The sequence below is a fragment of the Astyanax mexicanus genome, chromosome 10 (genome assembly GCF_023375975.1).
Source record: "Astyanax mexicanus isolate ESR-SI-001 chromosome 10, AstMex3_surface, whole genome shotgun sequence".
Lineage (NCBI taxonomy): Eukaryota > Metazoa > Chordata > Actinopteri > Characiformes > Acestrorhamphidae > Astyanax > Astyanax mexicanus.
This window is the reverse complement of record NC_064417.1, coordinates 41,608,898-41,620,038: the sequence shown is the minus strand read 5'-3', so window position 1 is coordinate 41,620,038 and position 11,141 is coordinate 41,608,898. Positions and strand designations below refer to the sequence as shown.

Below are 11,141 nucleotides of genomic sequence, written 5' to 3'. Positions count from 1 at the left end.
TTTCCTGTTCCACATTAAATGCTGCAGCCTCTTGTACCATTTAAGGTGAATTGGGAAAATTAGCTAGCTAGCTAGCTAGCTACTGATAAAAACTTCTAGCATTTTTAATGCTTGTTATGAAGAAAATGGCCATACGACATCGAAACTACACATTAAACTATGTAATATAGTGGTTATCACAATTTGTAATGCAGAAAGTATTTATATTTGTGGGTTTCTTCAGATGCTTGTGCCTCAACCTGGCTCTTAAAAAATATTTGTTTAATGTAAAAAAATATATATACATAGAACAGAAAATAACTTATTTCAAGCTTCAGTGACTATTGTGTTTGAAATAATCTTTGTTTGAAATATAAGTGAAGTGCAGTGCATGTATAATTGTTACAGTGGTGTGAACGTTTTTCATATTGATTTTCACACAATTATCTGTAGTTTCTACTTCATACAATTTAACAATAGCCTTGTTACTCCTATTTTATTCCAGCTTGATATACCTATTCAGGATAGAGTGAATTTGATTATGGTTGGATGAGAAGTATAAACATATATCATTCCACTATTTGTTTATATGCGAGCAAACACACCTGCACAGGTCATGTCACACTTTAGCAAAGACATAGCAGACATATGTAGCCTAGTATGAAGATTTGCATTGCACTAAAATTTTCATTAAATTCATTTTAAATGAGCATATATGTGGCTGAAACAGGGAGCCTGGTGCATCCTAAAATTAATTCTCAACATTAACAACTTAATATAACAAATATTATCCTTATGGCTTTTAGAAAAATGTGTTTAGGTAGTTTTTTACACCAGAACTTTTAAACATTTACTTGTGTAAAAAACTTGAATGGATACTTCTACAGAAGTATTTTAAACCTAAGTATCAATACTTCAACCTGAGAAATGATTGAGAATACATTTGACTCTCCCCATCACTTGCAGTGCTTCCAACACAAGGAGATGAAGATAAGCCTTGAGGAAAGTGCCACTTTTAAATTTGTACAAGTTTGTACTTCACAATGTAACAACACTGCCTAGACATTCCTGTAAATTGCAGTAATATGAAACATTTTCTGCTGATTGCGCAGCTTCTTACGTTGCTCACCTGACAAGATGTAAAATGTCAATGTAAAGTCATTTCATTCAGCACAATATAAAATATATAATTTTCCTTTTATTATCAATTGTTATATATGTATCCATATATACACACTGAGTTACATGTTACAGCATGATTTAAAAGCAAACGAAAAAAATCCTTATATTGCAAGTGTTGTGAACATAGATTAAGCCTAGTCTTGTTCCAAACTGCAATGAAACCTATTTGTATGAATTAAACAACCAAAAAAAAGAAATCTAACCCCACAACTTAAACTAAAACAAGGATATGTTTATCACTACACACATTAGAACATTATTAAAGAATCATATACAGAAACAGGGTTATGACAAAAACACAGCATTTCCAATAAATAATTTAATAAAACAGAATGATTAAAAATATAAAGATGAATAACATTTGGAAATTTCACAGTCAGCTGTGATTCCCCAAATAATAATTAAATTAATAATAAAAAAAAAAATAATAATAATAATATATATATATATATATATATATATATATATATATATATATATATATTATATATAATATTATTAATATTGTTATTACTCTTTTACTTCTTCCCTTTCAGCATAATTTAGTTTTGTAGTGCATCTTTGCCATATTTAATTGCAAACAACTTTAACTCACCATAATAGCGTAAAAGATACAAAACCATAGAACTCTGTATTTATATTTTTACAACTATTTATGCAAATATATCCATATATACAGTTTTAAGGAATGCTTATTATTGATTGATTGCAATAGCAGCTTTTCTGATAGTGTGAATTTAATTCCAGGTAGGAGTCCTGGATTTAGGAGCTATAGGTTTTGATTTTCTGAGTAATGACGGAACAACAGATAGGGCACTTTTCAACAGAATCGGAGCATCTCTTGCAGGTAACCAAGTGTCCACAAGGGATAAAGACGATGGAAATGTCACTATCCATGCAAACTTTGCAGAGCTTTTCACGTTGGAGCTTCTCCAGCGTCTTCAAAGGGTCCTCATCTGAAATTATTATGAACAAAAACACTATTTACATTTTTTACAACATTTTACATTATTTTGAATTTATAACGACCATTTAGAAAGACATGCCAAATATCATAGGATCATTGGACCAGTATTGTTCCCCATGACTTTTGCATCCTGCATTAAAAGAGAATGGGAATTCTTACAGACTTGTTTGTCTGATTGCATGGAAACTTTTGCCAGGTGCCAAAGTATTCCTGGTACATCTTAGACTGAGAAATGTTAAATGCCCACACAACTTCAGAAATAGAATGTCCCATCCATCTGGCACCCACCATCAGGTTTTCATCTTGACATTGAATAGATCATCTCAGTTTACAGAATAACTTAAATTTAACATAATGCACAGTAAAAATATTAGGTAAGAAAGGAAACTTCATTAATAAACTTAAGTTCAAAATAATGTACTTACTCTCAGCTTCTTGCAACATGTCAGAGTCACCATCATATACATTGTTGGTGATGTCCTGAATGAGAGTTTCCACTGTGGAGTAGCCTTCACTGGTCTGACGAATCTTTTCTAAAATGGTACGTTCCACTTTTATTGGGTCAAAACCCATTTCGACAGCTTTCTGAGCAATCTCTGACTGCATGACATTGGACGCTGTCAAAGAGAAAGTTAGGTCAGGCATGCCAGAAAATGTTTACATCATACAGGTGCTGGTCAACAAATTAGAATAATTTGAAATAGTGCAATCATGAAATTCTTTGAATGCATTTTTTGTGCAGAAAGCAAATCAGGTGTTCACCGCACCTGTCCTACTCGTTAGACTAATCACAGAACTCCTTACCTGGAAAAAAATTTGCTCAGCTGAGCTTTCCAAAAGGCCCATTTAGGCCATTTAACTGTGACACTGTTGTTTTATTGAATTAGAATAATGGAGAAACCGTTTCATTGAATTAGAATAAATGCTCGAATTTTTGTTTTCTGTGAAGAGTGTTCACTGTGCAGTATAAAGTCAGGGTTGAGTAGAATTTCTAAGTTGTAAAATCAATCATGGGTAAGCAGCGCGACCTCTCAACCGGAATAGTGGCTCAAATTCAAGCCCTTCGCCAACAAGGCTTGACCCAAACTAAAATTGCTGAGCAGCTCGGCATCAGCCAGTCTTCCGTCTGCAAAGCTCTCAAGAAAAACTGCAGCAAGCGCACCAACTGTTCCGGCGTCCGAAAAACTTCTGCTCGCGACAACAAGCAGCTGAGAAAGATCGCAGTCGGCAACCGGTTCAAGTCCACTTCCGAGCTCACCGACTTGTGGAACAAGCAGACCGGCGCTGACGTCTCCAGATCAACCACTTACCGTCGTCTGCGCGAACTCGGCTTCAAATCTCACGTTCCAGCAGTAAAACCGATGCTGAACAAGAAACAAATGGAGAAACGGCTGAAGTGGGCCAAAGAACACGGCGAGTGGACTGCTGAAGACTGGCAGAAAGTGATCTTCAGTGACGAATCACGCTTCTGCATCTCCTTCGGTGACCAAGGTCCTCGTGTCTGGCGTCGTGGTGGCGAAACCTACAACCACGAGTGCGTGAAAAGATCCGTCAAGTTTCCCCAGAGCGTTATGGTCTGGGGATGCATGTCCGCTCGAGGGGTAGGGAAACTCTGCTTCCTCAAGAAGACTGTCAATGCTGCCGTATATCAAGATGTTCTGGAAACGTTCCTGATTCCGACTATTGAGGAACAGGACGGAGAAGAAGACTTCATATTTCAACAGGATCTTGCACCGGCTCATGCGGCAAAGTCGACCAAAGATTGGTTCACTAAAAAACAGCTTGAAGTTTTGGCATGGCCGGCCAACTCGCCTGACCTCAATGTCATTGAAAACCTTTGGGCCATCGTCAAGTGGAAAATTCGCGACAGAAAGCCTACTACGCTGGACCAACTGAAGCAGAACATCGCCACTGCCTGGGAAGCTGTGAGTGCGGAAACTTGCGACAAGCTGGTCAAATCGATGCCGCGGAGACTTCAGGCAGTCATACAAGCCAAGGGGGCAGCCACAAAATACTGAGAAAGTGATGATTGTAATTATAATAAAAATTATTCTAATTCAATGAAACGGTTTCTCCATTATTCTAATTCAATAAAACAACAGTGTCACAGTTAAATGGCCTAAATGGGCCTTTTGGAAAGCTCAGCTGAGCAAATTTTTTTCCAGGTAACGAGTTCTGTGATTAGTCTAACGAGTAGGACAGGTGCGGTGAACACCTGATTTGCTTTCTGCACAAAAAATGCATTCAAAGAATTTCATGATTGCACTATTTCAAATTATTCTAATTCGTTGACCAGCACCTGTATACATGTAAATGAATATGCTGATCTGTAGTATATCAAAATTGGATTTACATACCTCTTTCATGCCTGGAGAATCCATTCTCAGTACTTGCATTCTAAGGAGGTAAAGGAAAAAAAATATGACTAATCAGAATTAGCATACAACACCTGCTTCACTTTTTTGCATCTCCATGTTTCTATACCCATTATCCCTTTTTCAGCTCCTCTGAACTCTTTGCATTTCCATAATAGCTTATAGTCCTTTTGTTTCTCTGTGTACTTTATCCTCCTTTCAACTTGGGAACCACCCACAGAACCACTACAGAGCGAGTATTATTTGGTAGGTGGGCACCCTACTGGACACTCCTACATTGGTGAATCATGTAGATGTAAAGCTTATCTGTTGCTGCACAGTTTGTTTTTCTCTTGTCCTTCATCTGTGCCCACAGGACACTGCCGGTGGACGATTCTCAGTCCAGCAGTGATACTCGGGTGTTTAAGAACTTCAGCAGCACTGCTGTGCCTGATCTACAGTACTTGAACCAGCACAGCACACAAACACCACCATGCCAGGATCAGTGCAGTGCTGAAAATGAAACATCCTCCAATTAATACCTGCTCTATGGTAGTCCTGACTATTGAAGAACAGGGTGAAAGGAGAAAAAGTATGCAGAGAAATAGACATACTACAGTGTAAAATTACTACAACTACAAACCGCTCCAAAATGCTTAGTTGAACAATAGATATGTGGTGTGGAAACAAGGCTGTTGTAAGGATGAAGTTTGAACTGTATATTATGGTTACGTTTTACTTGGTTGTAAGAGTTACTCACTGGATTGCGGCCTCTGGGGTTCCTCAGCTGCACACTGTTGACAAACTCTTGTCCTTTCTCTGCAAGCAGGAAGCTGCACCTGTACATGAGAAATACGCACATGGTTTTGTTACAGAAATTACATATTTAAAAACATATAAAACATATCTTTAGTACCACTGCAAAAAGTAGATGGGACACTAAACTACTCTCACATCATGCTTGCATTTTAAACAATAACAATTTTAAGAGACAAAATAAAATAACTCAGCATGTTCTCAAACATATCTGAACTAGCCAGTTACCCTGGATAGTGCTTGGCATGCTCCTCCCAAGGATCTTCATTTGGCTGCCATTCCTTTACACCACCTCCACATTTAAAGCAGATCACACGGTCTCTCTCTCCTGCAGAAAAAGCAAAAAATAAAATGTTGCATTGCAAGTGGGCTTAATGAAAGAAAAATAGAAACATCTTCTTAGAAAGTAAGAATGAAAATATAAAATAACAGAATATACCTGTACTATAAAAGCCAGCTCTAGCCAGCCTTTCATGGCTGATAGGATGTAGTCTGTCTCTAAAACTATCAAGACGTCCCTCAAAAGTTTCCAATGGACTTCGGTGACTACTGCTCCCCAGCCTGAGCATCTCTGATGGGATGTTCCCCACATCGTGCCCCAAGATGAAGAAGCAGTTTCGGTAGAACTTGGAATGTTCACTCCAGGGATCATCACCATCTTCCCAGCCTGACAGCATGCCTCCACAGCAGAAGCACTGCACCAGGTCATTAAGGGTTGTATCAGCCACATGAAACAGTCCAGCCTGCACCAAGTCGCTGGGCTGGACTGGGGAAGAGGAGGGCCAGTTGCTGAAGGTCATCAGCCGGGCTTCTTCACTCTTCATGTGGGGCACTTTTGGGTATGGGGACTCATCCACAATCTCTCCTGTGCGGAGTCTGAACTCCATGGCTTCTGCGTCTTCGTCGTAGTTGGAGCTGCTGCTCTCAGAGTAGTGATCATCTATAAGATTCCTCCTATGAGCACAGCTGAGGAACTTGCAGGAAGGCGAGACCTCACGGTGTCTCTCTACTGGGGTGTCTCCCTGGTGCCAGTTCTCCACAGTTTTCTGGCAGCTGAAGCAGCGCACCTGGTCGGACTGTCCTGTGAAATAGAATCCTGCCCGGGCCAACCTCTCCGCAGAAAGTGACTGAGTATGAGGAAAGGCCTGGAAGGAGCTCAGCCTTGTACTCATTGCTGACCAGTCCTGCGATCCATCATCCGTTTCGAGTGTGCCAGCAGTGCCGAAGTTAGCCATGATCACAGTACGCGTTCTGTTAAAATGAAAAAAAAAATTACTACAAAAGATACAACATACAGACCGTTTATCTCCCAAATGAATATTAACATAGTTATAATGATCTAATGACCAAAACAATAAATGTTGTATAGTGTTTATTAAATATGTCAAAATTCCCAGGAATGCCCACACCTATACAAACAAGGCATGATTGTGCAATTTAGATGGGACATTTAGCCTAATTCCAAAGTTATGCATGTAGGCGTTAAACATTCTTCTATCCACAGTGTCACTTGTGTACCTGTAATATGTCATAGAAAGCACTAACACCCACATTCGATTGTGTAGTGGGTGGTAGGGGTGTGCCATATCGTATCGTACACGATAATATCGCCAACATTTTTGAATATCGTGAACGATATTATACCCTGAAATATCGTGCCATAACACTCACCCCTAATTATCACATCAGGGTACTACTTTTTCAGCTGTTTTAAGCAAAAGAAAAAAATTACACTGTTCTCATTTCCTATTAAATATCTACTACAGACAGATTATATCTGTTCAGTATCACTAATTTTTCTTAAAGATATATGGAGATATTTGGAATGCATTATTATTAGTAGTATCATTCTGAATCATTGACTTCTGTTACAAATCTGCTAAAATTCTTGTTTTTTTAATATCTTAGTTAGAGGTGTGCCATATCATATTGTATACAATAATAAAATGTAAGTTCTGTTTTGTTGCAGTAGTGTATTTTTTATTTCTTGTCATATCACCAAGAGTATAGTTATCACGATAATACCATGAAATATCGTGATATTATTTTAGGGCCATATCGCCCACCCCTAGTGGGTGGTAATAATTGTGATCTATGGCTTCTGACAACGCACGCAAGACAGACAGACTCTGGACGATATCAAAACCACATTCTATGTAAAAGGCCCCACACAGATATCCTGGAGGTAATTTAACTAAATTTTTGGCATGTTTTGTATACATTTATTATAAGTTTCTTTTTCGTTATGAAGATTGAACAAAATGTGCAGCAAGAGGGGCATTCCCTGGTTACAGCTACAAAGTGAGGTTTCAATCTAGCAATGAAGTCATATTTAACAGTAAAATTTTACTTTCAATTTCAGTAGGGAAAGTTCCACATTTTACAGTAAAGACATCGCCAAAGGTGTAGCTTTAAGGCAAAAAAAATAAATAAATTGTGCTTTCAGCAAAAGACGCATTAAATCTGACACAGGATTACATCCAAACAGTTAGGCTAGTTAATTTCATATGTGATGCCATTAAAAAAATAGAAGGGTGTTTCATACCATATATTTTACACAAGGATCACTATCTGCATAGTGATGTTGCGTAACCAACCAGCACCTTTAGCCTGTTTGAAATGAGAGATGTGGAGTAACAGCCTAGCAATTATAATCCAGCACCCTCAAACAAGGGTGTGGCCTTTTTATGTAGTGTATTGTGCATTCATTTTGGGAGGAATTTCCTGCCCCAAAACATAACTTTCAATTTTAGTATGGGAATTTTATCATTTTACAGTAATGAAGGTATATGGCCCTAACTGTAGCTTTATGGCAAAAATATTGCTTTCACCAATAGATACACTGAATCAAACATAAGTTCAGGCTTCTTAAGTCTAAACACATATTATTCAGGGATATTACTTAAATCCTGGAGAAGTATATGGTCACAGGCACGCCTCACCCTCAGCATGTGCTAAGAGTTCTAGAACAGCACAGGAAACGTTTACACCCACACTTATTAACTTTAATATGCTTCGCCCACTCTCAACCATGAGGCGAAGCAAAAATTGATAACATACCGGTGCTACATACTGTACATAGCACCAGCATCACTATCTGCATAGTGAGGTAATAAACCGATACCATCAGGCCATCCAAGTGATTGATGGACAGATGTTGAGTAACAGCTTAACAATAAGATCTAGCACTCTTAAACACAGGTGTGGCCTTTCAATCTACTGTATTGTAATTCTTATTGTAATCCTTTTCTATGCATTTCTATCAAAGCTACCAGAACCCGCCCTGTTCTGCACAGGCTCACAAAACCCAAAAGAGCTGTGTATTATAGAACAGACTATTTCTTTAGCTGTGCATTACAAAAACACTAAAAATCATTTTACATCAGATGTGTTAATAGCTATGAATGTCCCTCCTAAATTGTGAAACCTGTCTCTCCTAAATTGTGATTTTACAGGAAAGGCCAAAAATGTCCTTAACTCTAAATGAAAGTTAATGTAAAATGAGTAATTTTAAAGCATTTCTAGTAGTCCATTCATTCAGAAATATTTACACAGTATACACAGCAGCTACATGGTTCAAATGAAGATACACATTTGTTTATTGGACAGAAGCAAGTGATGTATTTAATGAATAATAAAACTGGAACATTCACAAAATTATTTAGCTAGCAGTTATATAGAAGTTTTAGTCGGTTTTTGCCATATCTTGTATCTTTTTTTAAATAAATTTTAAAAATCCCTATCAATTCATATTGTGATAATAGTGCTATTCTTCTGTTGTTGTTTTGTTTTGAGTTTTTTGCTATTTACAGTGCAACTTTATAGTGGTATATTCTGTATGATAGTTTACATTCAAAATTTATACACGCACTAAATAATCTGCACTTTAGTATTTGGTAGTTTTTTTTGTTACTTGTGTTACTGTTTGTTACATTAAGAATATTCAAAATCTTGGAAAGTTACTGTTACATAATGGAGAATAGTTACAGATTTGTTGAAGGTTTAAAACTTTTCATGTATATTGTTGCAGTAGTATATTGTTGAACATTAATTTATTACATATATATATATATATATATATATATATATATATATATATATATATATATATATATATATATATATATATATATATATTTTTTTTTTTTTTTTTTTAATTCCCTTGTCATATCATTAAAATTATGGTTATTGCGCAAATACCCTGAAGTATCGTGATAATGTTTTAGGACCATCTTACCCACCATTCATGTACAGAATTTTGGGGGGAAATCAGTCCAGTAATTTCCAAACGTAGAGCTATAAATTAACATTAAACAAACCCACAACTAAGCAATTGGGGACGCACCTAGTTCGCTTTCCAGTTTGCGGTCTACAATGACTTTTCTGGACTTTTCCCCACTCACTCGCTCGCTCGCTCGTAGGATAGTTAGCTCGCTACCACCTGTCATTACCACCATGGGTAGAACTTCACATTCACATATTCACATTATTAAACACATTCGCTAAATATCTTTATTATTACTACTACTACTACTACTACTACTACTACTACTACTACTAAGTTACTACTATGTAACCAGATTAGCTAGCTCTAGAGGTGACACCATGACAAAAACACCCTTGGTTGACACAGCTAACCTAGCGTTAGCTAGCTAGTTACGTTAGGATACTAAGAGACCTGCTAGACTGCAGCAACAAAGAGCAGCTGACCTTAAACGGAGCTTAATTAGCAAGATAAACCACCCTGTTTTCTGCCTGTGAACCTAAAAAGCAAAACTGTTCGAGTTGTGATCGATTAATCACCAGAGACACGGAGTTTCGACCTTCGGTCTGTCTGCAGTGTTGTTGTAGCAGCTGTGTTAGCTAGCTACTAACGTTAAGCTAGTTTAGCTAAGCTAGAACTAGCGTAAACGATTTAGCGGCATTTAAAGTCACTAAAGCAACCGTTTTAGTGTCAACGTACCTTCAGGAGACCAGTCAGATGAATCCAGTCCTATTCTGCCGTTCACAAGGTTTAACTTTCAGACAGACTGCCTCCCTTCCTCTATCCTGCTCTTATACTGCCACCAGCTAGCTACAGAAAAGCGGAAGGAACAATTAGCCACGCCCACACGATTTTATGGACCATAGTGACTAGTGTGTGTCTCTCACACTAAAGCAGACCTTTTTTATAGATACAAAACTAAATGGGAAAAAGAACTGGGTTTGGCTATAGATCAAAATTTGTGTGAAGATCTTTATAGAGATCTTATAGGGATCACATCTACCACAAGCTTAAGACTGATTCGATCTAATTTCCTACACCAACTTTATTATACTCCAATTAAGCTGCACACTTTAAATTCAAAGGTGTCCCCCCCTTTCTTACAGATGTGGTGTTACTGATGGTATTTTCCCTCACTGTACATAGTCATGCCCTAAAGTACATGACTTCTGGCAGAAAATTTGTAATATGTTATCTGAGATTCTTGGTATCTTTTTTCCAATAGGTTCAGAAGTTTGACTATTGGGTAATTAAAAAAAAAAGTTGCACCATAAGGCTCACTGAAATCTTGTTAAAATATATGTATTTCTGAAATTAACCTTTGTATACCCCTAGAAAAGATCACCTACCATTTAAGAAACAAATTGGAAATATTTTGGTATGGCAGCCCTTCTTTGACTATATTAAAAAAGACTCATTTGAAAAGACCCATTGATTTATGGTGATGTAAGATCTCTTTAAATTTTATCGTTGACTATATATATGTTAGTTGTACACTAGGTTAACCATATTTGTATTAATTGTATTTATACTATATGTATATGTATAAATATATTATACTGTATGTCCTATCAGAAAA

General features: G+C 37.1%; 1 protein-coding gene across 1 annotated transcript; it reads right to left on the bottom strand.

The window, feature by feature from the left end:
• Positions 1-1,652: 1,652 nt before the first annotated feature.
• LOC103037921 (X-linked inhibitor of apoptosis) lies at positions 1,653-10,400 on the bottom strand. The gene is made up of 7 exons (XM_007247423.4): positions 10,262-10,400; positions 5,738-6,549; positions 5,527-5,626; positions 5,243-5,321; positions 4,486-4,525; positions 2,554-2,745; positions 1,653-2,117 (listed from the first exon to the last, which is right to left on the bottom strand). Exons 2-7 carry the CDS (start codon positions 6,531-6,533, stop codon positions 1,924-1,926), a joined length of 1,401 nt encoding a protein of 466 aa, XP_007247485.1. The 5' UTR covers positions 6,534-6,549; positions 10,262-10,400; the 3' UTR covers positions 1,653-1,923.
• Positions 10,401-11,141: the final 741 nt, after the last annotated feature.